General features: G+C 33.9%; 2 protein-coding genes across 2 annotated transcripts; one reads left to right on the forward strand and one right to left on the reverse strand.

The window, feature by feature from the left end:
* The first annotated feature begins 4,680 nt into the window (after window positions 1–4,680).
* LOC114401441 (DEAD-box ATP-dependent RNA helicase 53, mitochondrial-like) lies at window positions 4,681–9,702 on the forward strand. Its single transcript, XM_028363954.1, has 7 exons — window positions 4,681–5,130; window positions 5,259–5,386; window positions 5,578–5,989; window positions 6,249–6,347; window positions 6,974–7,198; window positions 7,996–8,157; window positions 8,707–9,702. The coding sequence occupies exons 1-7, from the start codon at window positions 4,786–4,788 to the stop codon at window positions 9,121–9,123; spliced, it is 1,788 nt and encodes a 595-aa protein (XP_028219755.1). The 5' UTR covers window positions 4,681–4,785; the 3' UTR covers window positions 9,124–9,702.
* A 1,760-nt stretch (window positions 9,703–11,462) lies between these two features.
* Window positions 11,463–18,193, reverse strand: LOC114401451 (N-acetyl-D-glucosamine kinase-like). Its single transcript, XM_028363965.1, has 7 exons — window positions 17,588–18,193; window positions 16,608–16,755; window positions 15,669–15,860; window positions 15,240–15,368; window positions 14,159–14,328; window positions 12,276–12,409; window positions 11,463–11,732 (listed from the first exon to the last, which is right to left on the reverse strand). Exons 1-7 carry the CDS (start codon window positions 17,856–17,858, stop codon window positions 11,664–11,666), a joined length of 1,113 nt encoding a protein of 370 aa, XP_028219766.1. The 5' UTR covers window positions 17,859–18,193; the 3' UTR covers window positions 11,463–11,663.
* Window positions 18,194–20,346: the final 2,153 nt, after the last annotated feature.

Genomic DNA, 20,346 nt, shown 5'->3' on the forward strand with positions numbered 1-20,346 from the left:
ACTTTTGATTAAAACATGTTTCCATTGTGTATTAAGGAGTGTGTATATATTCTGTATTGCAAACCCATACAAAATTGAAACATGTTTATATTGGTATGTTCTTAGACTGAATGTTAGTGTTATCTCATCAATTAACATACCAATATTAAATTTTACATAACTAAAAAAATAATTCAAAGGATAAAGGATCAAAATCAAAATGAATATATTATGTAGGAATCAAAATCCTATTGAAGCCTTTTTCTTTAATTTAAAACATAAATCTTGTCTTATTAGATTCATTATATGAAAAATATGAAAACCAACTAATATTTAAATCAAAATTAGACATAAATAAGATGAAAATTATATGAAACATGAGTCTCATGAACAATTGGAAACTAAAAAAAATTAATATCATATTCTTTTCAGATTACTCATGTGATTCGTCTTTTCACATGATTTTAGTTCTCATCGCTTTCATATAAATAAATCTAATAAAATAAGTTTCATGTTTGGAATAAATTAAGGAAAAGTTTAAAATTGTACTAAAAATAAAATAAAAAAAGATAAATCTTTTCGAAAGGACTAACATATCACTAATTAAATAAAAATACTCTTAAAAAAAATCAAGGGACTAATTTAAAAATAAATAAATTAAGAGGCAGAAATTCATCTATAAAAAAGACAAAATTCAGGAATTAAATTTATCATTTATTGAAGATTAAAATCAAGCAATAGGAAGTAAGGGTGGGAATTGCTGAGAATTCAGAGTGTCCTATTTGTCATATCCATGAGGAGTCTATCCTCCATGCTACGTGAGACTGTTTCACAGTAGATCGGGCATGGAAGAATTTTTTACCTCTAGCGTTTTTATCTGAGTTTTTTGCAGGTGACATTTCTTCATGGTTGCAAATGAACCTTATATAATAAAGGTTATCTGGTGAATAATAACTGGGCTTTGATGTTTGGGATCGCTATGGACCAGCTGTGGCATCGACGAAATGATTTTGTTTTCCATCATTTATGACAGGGTTTATGGCACGTATTGGTTCTTTCAAATTTGCTTTGGATAAAGGCTTTACTCAGATTACAATTAATAGAGTCTGATGCTGGTGGTGCAGTGAAGATGTGCTCTGATTTGAGTCCCGGGGATCATCATTCTTTCAACCTGGTGGATGCCATGGCTAAAAGGGCGCTTTCTTTGTCTCGAGGAGCCATCTGATTTCATGATTGACTTGCTGCAATCTGATATTGTTGGTGCTCCTAGCTTGTTTTAGTTCCCGTTTTGTAGTTTTTTTGTCTGTTTTTAGGCTTTTGCCCCTTTCAAGTTTTGAAAGGATATTTATTGAAATTATTGAATTTTGAGAATGTTATATTTTATTTTATTATCATGTTTTTCAACATTTGTATTTTCACAGAGGAGGGATAAAAAAGTGATATTTTTATGAGAATGTGAGAATTTATTATCTAATGCGCATGAAACTTCTTTTTTTATTGAATAATTCTAAATTTTAAAACTTATTCTCAAGAATATTAAAATGTAACCAATCATTTTTTTTAAATAACCTAAATGATATTTTCATGTTATATTCTTAAAAATAACATTTTAGTCCTTGGAACAGGATGAGTCATACAAGAAACATAGAACAAAGTTCTATTGGCTGAAAAAGGGAGATGCCAATTCCAATTTTTTCCACTCCACTACCTCATCCAATAAAAAATCCAATGCTATTACTTCCCTCTCTCCTGAAGATGGAACAATAGTTCATAATCATCGTAATGTGTGCTTTGTTGCTTCTTCCTATTCTAACAATCTTTTCTCCCATGATACCCATTATAATGATATTTCACCCGTTATCAATAATATTCCAACTTTTGTTTCTTCTTATGACAATCACCCTCCCTTCTTTTTCCCTTTACAATAAAATAATTTTAAAATGTTTTTTTTTCAAATGAATTTTGATAAATTTCATGGTTCTAATGGCCTAAACCCCATTTAAAAAAAATTGACATTTGTGTAACCCTGAAATTTTCAAATCAGACACAAGCTTGAAAATGGTTGTTTTCCTCCTCAAATAAATAAAACTACCATTATCCTTATACCCAAAACAAATAATCCTATATCCATGAGTGACTTTAGATCCATATCCCTTTGCAATATCCTCTATAAAATAATTTCAAAAGTCCTTGCAATTCGTTTGAAACCTATTTATTTTGTCAAAAATAATTTCAAATGAGCAATCTACCTTTGTTAAGGATTGTTCCATTCTTGACAATATCCTTCTAGCATGAAGTAATTCATCACGTAAGGAGCAAGATAAAAGAAAAAATGGGTGAATTAACACTAAAAGGGGATATCAATAAAGTTTTTAATAGGGTTGACGGACATTACTTGTTCATTCTTTTGAAAAAAAATGAGTTTTCATTGGAAGTGAATTACCTAGATTCACCTTTGTATTCAAACTGTTCAATATTCAATTCTGGTAAATGGTAATTCTATTGGGCAAATTACTCAAGGAAAGGGTCTTAGGCAAGGATATCCCTTGTCACCTTACCTCTTCATTTTGTGCACATAGGGTTTTTGAGCCTTGATAAAAAAAAAAATATGAGAGTAAGAGGGATACTTATCGGATAAAGATGTGTAAGGGATCACCCATCCTTACACACCTTTTATTTGCTGATGATTTTTTTGTTTTTGTTTTGCAAGACAAATGATATTGAATCAAAGAACATGAAGAAGATTTTGGATACCTATGGGAAAGCTTTTGGCCAAAAAATCAATTTTCAGAAATTAGAAGTCTTCTTTAGTGCAAATACCCATCCATTCCTGAGGCAAAACATCTTTTATAATATTGGGATCTCTAAAAGCATAGGCACAAGTAGATATTTGGGTCTACCATCTGTCATTGGAAAAAAGAAGCAAATTTTCGGGTTCATCAAGGAGAGACTTTGGAAGTGTATCAACCACTACTCTAAGCATTTGTCTAAAGCAGGGAAAGAAATTCTCGTCAAATTAGTAGCTCAATATATACCATCGTACTATATGAGTGTTTTCCTCCTTCTGGCTGCCTTAGAAGATGAACTCTAGAAAATGATGAACAACTTTTGGTGGGATTCAAAGGGTCAATCATCAAAGGGCATCAACTAGCTAAATTGTGATAAGATATCCATGAATAAAGAATTTGGAGGTATGAGATTTAGAAACCTTTGTTCTTTTTATCTTGTTATGCTAAGGAATCAAGGTTGGAGATTCATATCCAACTAAGATACTATGGTTTTTAAAGTCTTCAAAGCAAAACTATAAACATTTGGAGGGATCAATGGTAGGACAAAACTGTTATTTCCATTACACCACCATTCGGATTAGAGCATCTCAAGGTTAGTAACATAATTGATCCTTCTTCTCATACATGGAATCTGAACCTCATCACCAATATCTTCAACCAAGAAGATATTGACTCTTTCAAAGCCACACCATTGTTGAACCTGGGTGATGATGACAAATTGTTTTGGAAATTCACTCCTATTGACGCTTATAGTGTTCGTTCTGCTATCATTGTCTTATAGATACCATCCTAGACAATGATCATTTAAAAGTTAATGGGAGTTGGATGAAAATTTGGAAGTTGGATGTTCCACCTAGAGTGAGATATTTGCTTTGGAGAGCACCTAAAGGATGCTTACCTATAAGGAAAAGGCTCATTTTGAAAGGAGTTTAATGTCCTTACAATTGTTGTCATTGTTTGAACCACTTGGAGAATGAATGACATATTTTTGTTGTGTGATAGAGCCCAAGATTTCTGGAAATGCATAGGTCTCTTCAACAAAATTCACTTATTAGTGTTTTCCTCAAAAGGTTTTTGTGAACTAATTTTCAACCTCCTTTAAACTCAAACAGAAAAACAAAACAATGAGATGATTATTACCTTATGGATCATATGAAAATCGTGAAATCAAAAGATTTGGGAGAACATGGAGCCTAGACTAGATACGGCTTTCAACCAAGCCATGGGGTATTTTGTAGAATGTCTATTAGTCAAAACTAAAAACTAGGATTCAGTACAAGATCTACCTCGAACAACAATCTCATGGTCTCCTCCCCACATGACTACACCAAGTGTAATCTCGATGCAATGATATTCATAGACCAAACCTCCTTTGGAGTAGGTATGTGCCTTCGTGATAACAATGATACTTTCATTCAAGCACATTATGTTCTGTTTCATGGTATCCTTAGACATGCAGTAGCTGAAGTAATAGCCCTTCATAAGAGCATTGAGTGGATTCAGTCAATGAACCTTAGCTATGTGATCTTCAAAACTAATTGTAAGATAATAAAAGACTACTTGAGTTCAAGTAAAAAATAGGATTTTTAAATTTTAATTCTATTCTTATAAGTTATTATCGCAATTATTCTATCGTATCAAACTCAAAAGTAAATTTTGTTAAGAGACAAATAAACTTAAGACTTGTAAGTTTGTAAAAACATCAAAGTTAAATAGACGTTGACACTCATGATTACCATTGTATTCCTCTATCATGTTTTCTCTTCTATCATTGACAAAATGAAATAGCTACACTTCCTCTAAAAAAAAACATTCTAGTCAATGTAAAAATTCCGTCAAACAATCCTCCTTTAAAAATAAATACGCAATAGGCGCACGGGAGCAGTATGAAGACTCGCACACAGAAGATTGTCCCACCCACCAAATATCTCCTCGATTTCCATTTTCTATTCTCATAAAACTCTAAACCCCGAATTTCAGTGTCGTAGGGTTTCGCTTTCCATTTTCTCACCACACCATGTTAACCGCAGTCCTCAGAAGAACCAGTTCCACCCTCTCAAGGCGCGGTTTCCCCGCCGCCTTAATCTCTGCCTCCACCGCCACCGCCACCGCCACCGCCGGCAACCACTTCCGGCTACTCTCCGCTGCCGTCAATTCCAGAACCTTCCACTCCAACCCTGGCCCCTTGAATTTCCGCGCCTCTTCATGTCACCGCGCGGAATACGCCGTGGACGATTTCCCTTACGAAGAAGGGTCCAAAGGAAACGCCGACGAAGGCCTCGAGATCGCGAAGCTCGGAATTTCGCAGGATATTGTCTCCGCTTTGGCCAAGAAAGGCATCACCAAGCTCTTCCCCATTCAGGTTTGCTTTGCTTCCTCTGGTTTATTCTTTGATGCAAAATATGATCCGTGGTTGATAATTATCGATGTGTAGTGTTGATGTTGATAACTTCGAGATTGTTATTTTTTAATTAATTAATTAATTTTTAGAGGGCTGTGTTGGAACCTGCTATGCAAGGTCGTGATATGATTGGTCGAGCTAGAACTGGAACTGGGAAGACTCTTGCTTTTGGGATACCCATCATGGATAAGGTCATTCAGTTTAATGCTAAGCATGGGTTAGTTCTATTTTTCTTTTTTCTTGTTTTGATATCGTGATGCTTATTTTTCGCTATTACTTGAATTTGTAACTTGTTTCTCTGCGTGAGTTGAAGGTGGACTAGGTAATTGATGTTGGTGTGGATGGAATCATGGAAAAAATTGATTTGTTTTTTTAACTGTACAAGTTTTTTTGTGGTTGATGTGGCAGGCGGGGGAGGGATCCTTTGGCTTTGGTGTTGGCTCCGACCAGAGAGCTTGCGCGACAGGTTGAATCAGAGTTCTGTGAGTCGGCACCTAATTTGGATACAATTTGTGTTTATGGGGGTACACCCATTTCTCAGCAGATGAGGCAGCTTGATTATGGGGTTGATATTGCTGTGGGGACGCCTGGTCGGATTATTGACCTTCTCAACAGAGGTGCGCTAAATTTGAAGGATGTTCAGTTTGTTGTTCTTGATGAAGCTGATCAGATGCTTCAGGTGGGCTTTCAGGAAGACGTGGAGAAGATCTTGGAGAGGTTGCCCCCAAAACGTCAGACTCTTATGTTCTCTGCAACAATGCCATCTTGGATAAAGCAGATTTCGCGCAATTACTTGAATAATCCCCTAACCATTGATCTTGTGAGTATCAAGTTCTATTTTAGGCTCTTGGAGAATGCCTTTAAGCTGTTGCAATTCTGAGATATCGTTTAGTTAACTGGAATATGACTCCTCTAAAAAAAATAATGTAGAAACTCAACCTAGTAGATTAAGTTATAGGGCACATGAACCTCATTGGGTAATAAGTTTATAATATCTAAATGTACATATAGTTTGTGCATGTGTGCGCAAGCTAGCACATGGTAGTTACTTTTTAATTGGAAACTTATTGGTGCTGTAGGTTGGAGATTCTGATCAGAAATTGGCAGATGGAATTTCACTGTACTCCATTGCAACTGATTTGTATGTTAAAGCGGGAATTCTTGCACCTCTAATAACAGTATGCCTTCTGAAGTCATCATTTATTGATTGCTAGTTCTTCTGATTAATGATTGTTACTATCATTACCGTTTCATCATAAGAAGTAGGTTTTAAAAAATTATTATATTATTTTTCTATAGTTTTTAGAGGGTGAGCCTTGGCCCAATGGTAGGGTTGGTGCCTTATGACTTGGAGGTCACTGGTACAAATTCTAGAAACAGCCTTTCCGCTTGTGGTGGTAAGGCTGTGCGCATCTACGCTCCTTAGACCCAACTAGGTAGTAGCCTTGTGCACTGGATCACCCTTTTATATATTAAGGGTTCACTATCTTTTTAGTTCCTAAACTTTATAGGATTTCTGATTTTAATCCCAGAACATTTTTTTACTGCTTTTAGTCTCTTACCTTTTTTTCCGTTCTGACTTTTAGTAAAAATAAGGACGGCAAAATGTTGAGTGACTAAAAGTAAGGACAGAAAAAAGTCAATGTACGTTACCAGTAAAACAAAGTTCAGGACTAAAAACAAAAATCCTCAAAAGTTTAGGGACTAAAAAGATAGTAGACCCTATTTTTAATTAGAAAAACTAGTTAAGGAAGCTTTTTGTTAAAGGATTTTTTGTCTCTCCTAAAGATATGTCGTTTGTTAGGAACATGCAAAAGGAGGAAAGTGTATTGTTTTCACTCAAACAAAACGTGATGCTGATCGATTATCGTATGCCATGGCAAGAAGTGTTAAATGTGAGGCTTTGCATGGAGACATATCACAAGCTCAAAGGGAGAAAACTCTTGCTGGCTTCAGAAATGGCCATTTTAATGTTTTAGTGGCAACTGATGTTGCCTCACGTGGGCTTGATATACCTAATGTTGATCTTGTGAGTTCCATTTTACTTTTTTATTTCTTTGAAATAGTCAAGTTGGCTGATCTATTGGAATTATGTTTATTGTTAATTGAATAGCAAGAAAAACTCTTATTCTCCTACTTATCAGTTATTATTACCGTTTCTTCTCAATGTGATATTCATTAATTATGTAAGGACAAGGTATGCACATGATAACTCACTTGTCTCTGATTGATCAGTGATTACTTTTAAGAATTTTCTCTAATTTTTAGAGTGGGATTCTCTACATTTCCGACTTGCATTTATTTTCATTAGATGTTCTGGCCATAGCTAGTTGTTGAAATCAATTAATAGCTTCTGATACTTATGATGCTGCATTTCCTCATAATTTGTTTGAGCAAATCTGCTTTACAAAACAAATGATGCATTTTCAAAAGCTGGGCTGTACTCTTTCTGTGTATTGATGATATTATTAGGTATGTTTCCTGTTTCCATATAGCACAAGATATTTGAGCATCTGATCATTCATTCTTATCTTCTTTCACAGCTTTAAATTGGGAACATTTTGTAACAGATGCTCAGTTCTTACATTTTAGCAATGCTTTAGGTCTCGCCACTGTTCTGTTCATGGTTCTATAAATTTTGGACCTCACAGATTTTATTTTGTTGTTTGACGTGTTGTTGTTTCGTATTTTGCAGTCGTTATCAGTGTTCTATCCTTTGCTTTGTTTAATATGTCATGTGCATATGCAAATACTTTCATATAGACAATATTGTTACCATGTTATTCAATTTTTTATGTGAAGTTTTAACTTGGTTTCCTTCTATAGGTAATACATTATGATCTTCCCAACAATTCAGAGATATTTGTTCATCGTTCTGGACGAACAGGTCGTGCTGGTAAGAAAGGAACTGCAATTCTTGTGTATACAGAAGATCAATCGAGGGCTGTTAAGCTTATAGAGCGTGATGTAGGCAGTAGATTTTCAGAGGTGATCTCCTGGCATCCTCTCAATTTCTGCCTTTTTTACTGGAAGTTGTAGCTTGTTAATTACTAATTTTCTTATCATTGAAATTGAGGCTAATCTATTTTTAATTACTAACAAGGATAGACAACCGCCTGCCTTAAATCCCATCATTCCCATGCACAATGAGATTTAAACCTGTGAAATCCCAAGTTATAGCAGTTGATGTTGAACAATTAGAGTTCCCATACAGAGACTTGCCCAAATAGTTTATTATTAGTTTGCGAGTCAGGCTGGCAGGTTGTAACTAATACTGGTAAAACTTGAGTTACTGGAAATCTTAATTTGCTGGCAGGTTGTAACTAATACTGGTAAAACTTGAGTAACTGGAAATCTTAATTTTCTTCAGTACTCTTGTATATCTAAGCAGCCTGTGAACTACTATCTTACAGTTATTACTATTTTTTTTTATACTGTGATGTTTGCTCTCGTGCTAATTAACATTTTAGGACAGTATTTTTTTTAATTTATATATAATGATTAATTGCTTTTTATTCCTATATTCATGTTTTTCAGCTGCCACGGATTGCTGTTGATAGTGCATCAGCGGTCATGGTTGATAGCATGGGTGGCGGGCGATTTGGTTCTTTTGGAGGTAACAGGGATCGTCGATACGGTGATATGGGTTTTGGATCTGGCCATTCTGGGGGTTACAGTAACCCTGGTTCTGGCCGCTCTAGCTTTGGAAATTCCGGTGAAAGGTTTGGTGGACAGAATTATAATCGTTTTGGCTCATCTGGTGGCTTTGGTTCTGGTCAATCAGGAAGTAGATCTGGTGGATCATCCAGCAGGTCTAGGTTTAGTCGCTCAGATGATTTTGGGGGATTTGGTGGTTCAGATCGTTCGGGTGGTTTTGGAGATTTTGGCTCAGGTCAGTCTAGTGGCTTCGGTGGTTCTCGTGGTAGTAAGCAGAACAATAGAAGACCTTTTTAACTTAAATAAATATAAATATAAAAAAATGCACCATCCTTATTTCTTGGTGGCTTAGCTCTTGTAGAGTTTTCTTCTGTCATTTCCTCTAAAATTCGAGTCCTCTTGGCTAATCCTTGTATTACTAAGGATTTTAGAAGACAGCAGTTCTACGGCCACTGGAATTTTCTTTTCTGGGACTTTTGGCTCAGTCTCAGCTGTATTGTTCTTTTGGAAACATTTATAAAAAAAAGAGAGAGAGAGAGAAAAAAGGGAGGGGGCTGTATTCAGCGGGTTTTCATCATCTGCCATGGCTCATTACTTCCATGATCTTGAATATGCTTGTACGTCACCATGGGCAGTTTTAAAGAGGCAGCTATATTTATATTTCTGTTCCTTAAAGTAGTAGTAGTTAAGGTCAGATAAAATGTCTTAGAAAGCTGCATTGTAGGGTGCTTTGCAGTTTTATTTTATACTACAATTTTTTTATGCAAGAAAATTCTTATCTAATATGTAATTTTACTTTCAACAATTTGTTTTTCGCCCCTACACCCTGGGTTACTTAAGGGGTTTGATTAAATAATTTGAGAATCACGTTGATTATATCCTGCCTTTCTTGGTGTTCGTATTTGGCCTAAACACAGTTGCTAGATTTAGACATTTAGTTGATCAACAAGGAAGTAATGAAATGTTTATAAAAAAAAAAACAGTAACAGGGAGCAGAAGGAGCATTAACCCTGTACGTGAGAGAAAAATAGGAGGAAAGAATTGTAGAAATTTTAAAAGTTTAATTTTTCTTCAGTTTGAATTTTTAAAATTTATTTTTCTCATTTTCTTTCCTTTCATTTAAACCAAGGGTAAATGTAATCGAGGAATTTCTTAATGCAGCACTAAAAAAAGTACGACCCCATCATTTTATGTTTTGGATAAGAAATTTTTGCATTAATATTCATATTTTTTTATACTCTTTTAGAATGATAAAATTACTTGACTACACTTTTTTAGAACGATAAAATTACTTGACGGGATGATTTAACCTAAAGCAACTCTCATTTTTATTTAGTGGAAGAACGTATGTTTCAGTTTTTGTGTAAAATTTTATTGAGTTCGCGATAAGTCAGAAAAAAAGGATTTAATCATGCTAAAAGATCATATTCATGACCTGATGGAATGATTTAATGTAAAGTAATGCATCTTAAGAAATTTTAAAAAAGTAAAAGTAAATGTTTTATAATGCTAGCATATATTTAAATACATTTTAAGTTGTTAAATATTATTTTCTGAATAACTTGTGTTCTTATGAGGTTTAGAATTTTCTAAAAGCCCAAATATTTCAGGGTAGCTTTTCTTAAAATATAGTTTTTGAAAATAAAGTTTAAAAACCAAATTTTAAAATTAATTTGAAGATAAACTTTAAATTAATGAGTATGTTTTCTAATCCGTTTTCTTTCATACTCCATTTTTCGGTTATCTGTGATTTCTTTCACATAAATTTGATTATTGCCAGACAATACTTAACTGCCCAAACCACATTCTAATAATGATTTCAGGAAACATGCAACATTTTGAATTTAAGTAATTTTTTAACAAATAAAAAGAAATTAGTTTCAAACAAATCTTAGCTAAAGTATATAAAGGTTAAAATTGGTTATAAACAACCTCAATTTATAATTTTGATCTTTTTTACCCGACATGACAAAATAAAATAAAATTGAACACCATCTGGAGAAATGAGATCAGGTCCGGGTTTGGATATGCCATTCCCTTCTCCAATCTCGGATTCGTCCCACATGTATTTTCATAATTATTAATAATATAGTTATATTTATATATAATTCTATTATATATTATATGTAATTATTAATTATATAATTATTAAAATATAGAATAATTATTTTAATAGTTAAATAAATAATATTATAATTATAATAAAATTAGAAATTATATATTTAACTAAGAATATAATTTAATTCTTAAATATATTTACATTATTTATTCTTTATTAAATTATACATGATGATTGAATTAAAATATAATTGATAACTTAATCTATGATTTATTTAAAATATACGAATAAACATATTCTTTTACAAAAAAATTCGAGGTAGGTTCTCCACGAGTTTTCCCAACCCTATAAAATTCAATGGTAATGGAATTAAATTTCATTTTTTCACGTCACCTTTGATGGGAATGAAGATAGACAAACCGGCCCCGGAGTACGTTATCGTCCCTGATTTTTACATATTGTTAACTGATCTTGACGATTACTAAACCATCCCACATAGTCTTCATTTTTTCACTTCTCTATTGTGTTTATGCCACTACAAATGATTTGCACAAGCATAGGTATGACCCTTAAGGTAGTGAAGAGGAACTAAGCCATAAACTAAAATAAACATATATTTTGGATGGTACATAAACTACATGGCATAGCATAGGTAATAGGTATTCACACTTTCGTCATTGAGTAATATACACTTTTAATAGTCAAGAATTGCAAGTTGTCGCTTTTCTTTTTGCTTTCTATTTTTATTTTTTCCTCTCATATTCCACTTCATCAATTGTCAGCCTTTGTGACATTCTTTCATTAAAAAATTCCAAGCTAGCCATGCCGCACCAACAGCAGGCTCCACCTGTTGTACAATAAACCAAAGATGTTAAAAATTGAATATTCATATTTAAAGAGCATTTGAAAATTGATTCTTGATGTCTGGAGCCATAATTTGATTCCCAGTTTAAATTTTTTTAGTGGATGTTCTACAGAAAGTATTGTTACATTCCAAACATTATCTCTTATAATTTCAAATTGTCAAATACTTACCTAATAGAATTTACAGAAGAAAACAAAAAGTAATTATATTACAATTCACTTATTCCCAAGCATGATTCCCAAGATTCCTCCATAATCAGTTTCTTTTTTTGTTACTTCTGTAGTTTTTTCCCTTGGTCACTTAGTGATGAGGGAACAATAATCGTTGACCTTCTCTTTTGTAACCAGTAACCAGAATGCATTAAATTTCATCTAAATAACAAGAAAATGGGATTTGAACTTTTATGCAATTGTCTTAAAAAATGGTTACCAACATCGAAGGAAGAGAAGTGCATCATAAAAAAAAAGGCTGTACTAGAAATATAAAAGGCTACCTACAAAATTAAATGAGAAAAAAAATGCTAACCTTAGGTCTAATGGGAATTACCCCAGAAAAGTATTTGGAAATGCAATTCATTACTTCTTTTCCTATATCCCACCTCCTCCTATTTGCTTCGAGAACACCGCCAACCATAACAAGGGGAAAGGCACTCTTTCCATCTGCCAAAATTACAGACTTGCCAGTCAATGCACGATATTCATAACAGATGGAGAAAAAAAATCAAGAACCCATGTTAATGATTCAAGGGTTTATGCCAAAGAATCTTTTATATTTTATAAGAATTCTCTAGAGGCCAACTCAACTAGTTCATATTTTTTATCACATTATTGATACAAGATAGCCTTAAATGTGCAAGCAGCAAATCAATAAAATTGACAATAATCAAATTCAACTTTACGAATGTCACTTCAGCTTTCCAGCAATTCAACTTAAAACCAAATTGTTATCTCAGACCAGTTACATCACAAGTTATATAACTATTTTCCGCATATTACATAATACATGAAATTCTACGCTACACAACAAGACTTACTACATATATTTTTAAGGTTTAATGTCACTTTTGGTCCATTATGTTTCAGAGTTGTTTCACTCTGGTACATTAAGTTTTTTTAAAAGTTTCACTCTGGTCCTTTTAAGTTTCTAAAATGTCTCATTTTGGTCCTTTCTTCAGATTTCTGTCATAATTCATAAACGTTACCATTCTATTAACTATAAAATTTTGAAATAATTGATTTAAAAAAATAAAAACGTTACCATTCTTTTTTTCATTTTAAAAAAATAAAAACTAAACCCCCCTCAAGTGTGTTGCTCCCTTCTTTCTCTCTCCCTCATTCTCACCATGGAGGCGCAACCGTGAACACCCTCGACCGTGCCGCCGCACCTCAGCTACTCCGACTCCGTGGAATCCTCGTCGCGCTCCCACAACACCAACTCCTAGGACGAGCCCTTCATGCCAGCGTCAACCAAGCTCTGCCTCATGTGCAGTTACGGCTCCCACATCAATGCAACTAGGATCCAACATTAAGGCTAAAATAAAAGGTTGTGTTTCCAGCATTGTTTGCAAACTGTTGCCATATTAAATCAATGTAGAAAAAATATAGAGAAAGTGAGCATGACATGGGGGGACAAAACGCGATCCAAGGAACGTTGAGGTTCTTTGCCATGAGGAGAGAAGAGGTTACAAAAGCAACAGCAATGACGCATGTGACTTTCACCTTGGTCTCTTCTTCCGCCATTTGTATACCCTTGTGCAAGTTCCCAGAACCCATTTTGAGGGAAAAACTGAGCTTTTCAATTGGGTGGTTGGCTAGAGGGTGACCCTCTGGGATTCCATCGCTGATGCAATAGGGCTTGATGTTGGTGGGGATATGGGGTTTTAGGAAACGGACTGCGTTGGATTTCTCTGTGCCAATGAATGAGAATGAACAGTTTGGAGCGGCTTGAGATAGTTTGAGGACAAGGTTTAAGAGAGGCACAACGTGGGTGCCAAAGGGGAAAGGAAAGACTGCTACATGTTTGTTTCCATTGAGTTTGACATAATTGGCAAGATGAAGCAGAGAGTGGAGAGGGATCACTGAAGGCAAATTCACATGGGGGTTTAGTTTTATAATTTTTTTAAGATAGTGGCGGTTTTTATCCCCCACTATATTAAATCAATTATTTCAAAATTTTCAAGTTAACAGAATGGTAACATTTATGGTGGAAATCGGAGGGACTAAAATGAGACATTTTAGAAACTTAAAGGACCGGAGTAAAACTTTTAAAACATAATGTACCAGAGTGAAACAACCGCGAAACATAATGAACCAAAAGTGAAATTAAGCTTATTTTTAATGGATATCTACGTATTATGAGAATAAATAATTTATGCACTAAAAAAGATATTTATTAAAATAACACCTAACCTTGACCACACAATCCAAGTCTCTCTACAACAGCTTTGACACTTGAAGCTAGCTCTTGTACAGAATCTAGCAAGATCTTATTTGCAACCTCATCCCCAGCCTCTGCACAGGTCACTACAACTGGAACAAGGGCAGCGATCCGGGCCCAAGAGGGATCTGCATAGGTCCACCTGAGCATAGCATGGAATGAAATAAAATCAAATTACATTGAGAAAATTACTTCCAACTTCAAATTTCTCTTTGTTGAAATATATAAACTCAACTTATTTGCATTTATTGTGTGGATAAACAAGGGACTAACTGACTGTCATTTTTTCTCTATAAAGTGCACAAAAGTAAGTTTAAATTTTAAAGAGTAGGTATAATGAATTAACAATCCCCAAGGCTTAAGCAGTTAGGTGAAGACACATGAATACTTTTATATTACATCATCTCTAACATGCTTCCTCTCTAACATGCTTCCTCCTGCCAGTAATGTTGTCAAAATTGCCAGACCACCCCCCTCTGGATTTTTTGCTTCTCTAATTAATGTGCTACTCTCTTGGTCTCTCCCTCATTGTACTCTTGAATCTCTCCTGCTCCCTCACTTATCGGTCTTTCTTTCTACTCTATGCTTTCTGTTTGCATGTTCTGACTTTGGCCTTCTCTATTCTTACTTCAGCCATCCTCAACGGCATTCTGGTCTCTGCCTTGGGTTCTGACTTCGGTCATCTCAGTATCTGCCCGGTGTTCAGTCATCTGAGACTTCATTCTGTTCTATCTCTCAGTTCTCTGTGTTTTAGTACTTTCAGTATTCATTATGACTTGTATGTGAACTTATAGGTATGAATTTTCAATTTAAGTTGTTATTATAAGAATGATGGTGGAAAGGATCAAACTCTAAACTACTTGGTCATAGAGGCTTTGATACTGTGTCATGAATCAACAATTCTAAAATATTGAGCTTTTAGGTGAAGACACAAGGATGGCTTTTTTGTTACATCTCAAACAGTAAGATTTTAAAATACTAGTTATTTACTTCACAAATATATATATATATATATATATATGAAAAGAACAACTATCCAATTAGCATATATACCCGATTAATTCTTCTGCAGAAGAAAGACCAAGCGTTTGTAAAATACTACTCGTAAGCATTGTACTTGGACCACGGCCATCATGCGCTCTTACAACTGCAGTTAGTGCCTGCGCGGCTATTCCATATCCACTGCAAATAAAAGCAAACTTTTAACCAAGCAATGGATGGAATCAAGTTGAACATCGAAAGAAAGACCTTCCCCAAGGCTCTTTTTACAGATGTCCTCCTCTTCATATTATGAGTGATGTCAATATATAAGATACAGAAAGAGCCTTTAAGAAAAATAAGGACAGATAAATTTACAAACTCAAAGCCCTTTTCCAGCTAATGGAATTCATGGTCTCCATATTACACCTTCACCATAAGCTCATTTTCAGGGCTAAAAAGTATAGAGGGTGTATTTCAGAAGAAATAGTAGCAATTGATTACCTGCCCCAGTCACCTAAGACAGGTCCAGCACCTGCAGCCCTTGCTTCTTTTCCATCCTCGGTAAATCCATATGCAATGCTCCCTGTGCCAGCAATTAATACACATCCATGAAGTTTACCCATTGTTCCACTTGCTAGAGCAGCCACAGCATCATTCCGAACATATAGTCTCACATGGCTTGGGAATATATCCCTGTTTAGATCAGGTCACAACATACTTCAGTCTCTAAAATAACCAAGAAACTATAAGAGACAAAATGAAACAGCATACTTGAAGAATTGAACCAAAAAAATGTACAAATAAGCTACAATTTAAATAAGTTTCATTTCTGTATAGAGTTCCCTAATTCTATTGTGGTACTTGCTTCAATATTTTACACATACTGCTTCAGCAAATTAAAAAAATGAAGAAATCCAGCATCATTCAATCTTACGTAAAATTGAAATAATGGAGTAAAACTTGTTATACAGGTAGACTAAAAACAGCAGAGCTTACATTATCACTTTCCTTTACAGAAGTTGAGTTCTGTAAGAACCTATTATTCATGATAGGATTAACTCAGTTTATGGACCATATTTTTGTATTTAGGAAGAAAATTCTCTATCCTAATATTATGACAAATAACTTAAGTTATAGTGCACTATGAGTCAGAATTTTCAACAACTTTGAATCCACCGGCTCCAATATAATAGTGCACTATTGGAAGAAGTATTTCCTATCCCTCAGCAATTCAACGTATTACAAAAAGTAACAGATCATCTCTCTCATTAAAGACAAAAAAACACAGTACATTCATCACTTAAAAAAACACAGTACATTCATCAGATAATAAAATAAATAAATTTCTTTAGTTCATCCAATAGCAAAAGAGTAAAAATAGCATGATATACTTTTTATCCCAAAAAAAACAGAAGATACATTTATGTAAAGCTTAGCAACCTAAGCCAACCGAGAATTCTTTGTTGATCTGTTGGATGGTTAACACCAGATACAGCCAAACAAACAGCTTGGACTAAAGATCGTTTTGAACCACACTTTGAAAGGGCATCTGCCATAACCTGCTCTATCGTTTCCCTTGCAGCAATTTCTGTAGAAGAAGTGATTAATGAAACATCTGATAAGAACATTATCCTTGAAATGCGATCTTCATTCTATTATGACAAGCATAATTCTTTAAAACTATTGAAGACATCAAATTTTGTTTGTTGTATATGCACAAATTTAACACACAAAAACTAGCCACTGGTGATGCTACAGATGTACCAGGCAACAAACATAAGTTATCACCATTTTTTTATTTTTTGGGGAGAGGGGGATGGTTAAACTAAGAAATTCATTATTGTGAAATAAGGGAAAGAGCGCGAAATTGAGATAAAAAAAGGCACATCTAAAGACAAAAACACTATTGTCAAAACTTCTTTAGAATGGCAGATCCTATCACAAGAATGTACTCTTTAAAGACATTAACAACTCAAACCAAAAAAAAGTACCATAAGATTGCAGCTTTTCCTAAACCATCAATCTCCAACAGCTTAAACATTTGTCTTCATAATATAACAAAACATTTGTCTTCATAATATAACAAAACAGCCACTTCCCTCCGGTACAAGATATGTTTTTGTTCACCAAATTGTCTAAAAGCCATAACCAACATCTTCCTAAGGTATGCAAAGTCAAATGTATATCCAAACCAAGTGGTCTCTCTTATCCTCTTCATTGTCCGCAACCCACAAAGAAAGGGAATCGAAAAACATATACAGACTGAACCAACCAGGATGTTAATACAAACAACAAAAATCAATCAAAATGCCCAAACCCAACAAACGCATAAACAAGATCAAATTTTGAAACCAACCCACAAAGTGAAATCATCAAACACTATGTGTGCAAGAGAGGAAGAGAGGCAATTAAGAAATTACCTCCAACACTATTGTGATTGGAGCATCCAGCAACAGCCCTTGCAAGGATAGGGAGAGATTGGAGCTGAGAGTGAGAAAAGGGAATCATGGGCATGCAAATGCAGACAGTGGAGGTGGTTCCACCATCCAAGCCCAACAAGACACCAGTACCATCACCATCTGAGACACCCATGTCATCCTCAAACTCCCAGATTTCACCATTCCTGTATCTCTTCATCCCTGCTGCTTCTGCATCAAAATCCTTCTTCTCTTTCCCATTCTCCGGCGTCATCTTTTCTATTTCAAAATCCGAGGAGAGAGAGAAAGCCAACGTTGACGGGAGAGAACGTACAGAGATGGGAGAATAGAAACAAAGAGAAAAGGACTATCAAAGTCTGAATTTTTAATGATGTGGGTCTCGTTTATAATATTCTAAAGTTTCAAACTAGGACGGCAACTGCAACAACCACTCTCTCTCTCTCTCTCCTCTCCTTTCGTAGGATTTTGATATCTTCTGCTGCAAAACACAACCAGCAAAGAGATACAGATAGAGAGTTCAGTTTTTTTTTTTTCCTACAAAAACAAACCCGAAGAAAAAAAGAGGGAGACTTTTCGCAGATTCTGATCCTGGTTGGTGCTACATATTTTTTAGGTTTAATTACACATTTGTCTTTATAGTTTTCAAACTTATTCAATTTAGTTCTTATAGTTAATAAGTGATTTTTTTAATGTTTGTGGTTTACCTTTTAATTTCCAATAGGTTCCTACCTTAAAATTATTTAACATCGTTAGATGAATCTTGTCAAAATCCACTCAGAACTCTCTCACTTGCACGTATAACACTCAAGTGTCGCACTACACGACATCTCGCACTGCACTGCACCTCGCACGACACCTCACACCCCACCGTATCTCGCACCACACATGTACAGAATTTGTCCCAAATTTCTTTTCGTTCATGACATTCACAACCTTAACCTCCTTCCACACTCGCAATAAATCAATCCTGATGAGCTCTAGGTTTTGCAATAAATCAACCTTAACCTTAACCTGCCTGTTAAAGAAGAACATGTTTGGTTTTTAGTTGGTTGCAACAATGGGCGACATGGGTTAACGCTTGGTTGAAGCAAATCACAATAAGATTTGAGGGGGTGAGAGTGAGATGAATTGAAAATGTAGAGGAAGTTTTGTGGTGCTATGCGAGAAGAGGAACGAAACCTAAGGTCCTGATAATAATATTTTAACATGCTAAGCAATTTTAATGATAGGGACCTATTTGGAATTAAAAAGTAAACTACAAGACTAAAAAATCACTTATTAATTATAAGGACTAAATTAGATAAGTTTGGAAATTATAGGAACTAAATGGGTAATTAAATCTATTTTTTATTATTTCTTTTCTTTAAGAAATATTTTTTTTTTATCATTCCAAAAAAAATTAAGCAATATTTCTTATTATTCATATTCTTATAATAATTAGTAGTATTTAATGTTCATAGAGTAAAATTTATTTTATGTATAACTATAATTGTAATTATAATTTAATAATAAATGAGCATTTTACAAACAAATGCATAAATTAACTGAAATGAAATTGTTTTATTTTAACAATATTTTGAATTCAAGTATTAAGTATAGAATTAGGAGAACTTATTGAAACATGACAAATTTTACGTCATGACAGAGACAGACACAATATGGGCTCTTTGTCATTTCGCAGATTTTGATCCCTGCATATTTTTTTTTTAAGGAACATCTTTTTTATCATTCAGAAAACAAAAATTAAGCAATATTTCTTATTATTCTTATAATAATCAGTAGTATTTAATGTTCATAGAGTAAAATTTATTTTACTTATAACTATAATTGTAATTATAATTTAATAATAAATGAGCATTTTACCAACAAATGCACATGCATAAATTAACTGAAATGAAATTGTTTTATTTTAACAATATTTTGAATTCAAGTATTAAGTATAACCATGAATTAGGAGAATTTTTGGAAACATGACAAATTTTAATCCATGAGGGAGACAGACATAACATGGGCTCTATGTCATTTAGGGGTGTTGTTAGATGCATAGCATTATTTTTTGTGTACCTAAAAATTTTAAATAATTTCATAAATGGCCCTGTGTTTTCTTCTTCTTTTATAACTTGTTTAATGTGCTTTCTTCTTCGCTTCTTTATTTGGTGTTGGTTTTTCATTGTTGAGAGAGGTGCCGCTTCGAAGGTGAAAGTGTTATGGAAGTTTGTCGGTGGTGATTTGGTTGTTAACGGATGTCGGTCGGAGGTACGCCATAAAATATGTGTTTGCATGATATACAGATTAAATAATTCGTAAGTTTTAATATAACTTACGGATTACATAATTAATTCGTATGTTTTATACGAATTATGTAATCTGTATGGTTTATGCAGATTATTTAAAATACAAACAATACCTATTTTTAAAACAAAATTAAAATTTTTATATTTACAACTACAAATAAAATAACTATTTAAAAACATAATTCAAAATAAATCGTTTATTATTTCAAAAAATAACAATAACTATCTATAAGAAAAAAATATTTATATTTCATAGAAAACACATTTAAAAACAAAAATAAAATAACACTTTTTACATAAAAAACTTTTTCTATTAAAAACTAAAAATTCATTTTTTTTAATAATTAAAAAAAACATACAGTTGATCCATATGAAACCATAAACAACCCAACCACTAGAAGCAACCATTAACGAAGAGCATGAAGCTTACCTCGACAGCAAAAGCGG

The sequence above is a fragment of the Glycine soja genome, chromosome 2 (assembly GCF_004193775.1).
Source record: "Glycine soja cultivar W05 chromosome 2, ASM419377v2, whole genome shotgun sequence".
Classification (NCBI taxonomy): domain Eukaryota; kingdom Viridiplantae; phylum Streptophyta; class Magnoliopsida; order Fabales; family Fabaceae; genus Glycine; species Glycine soja.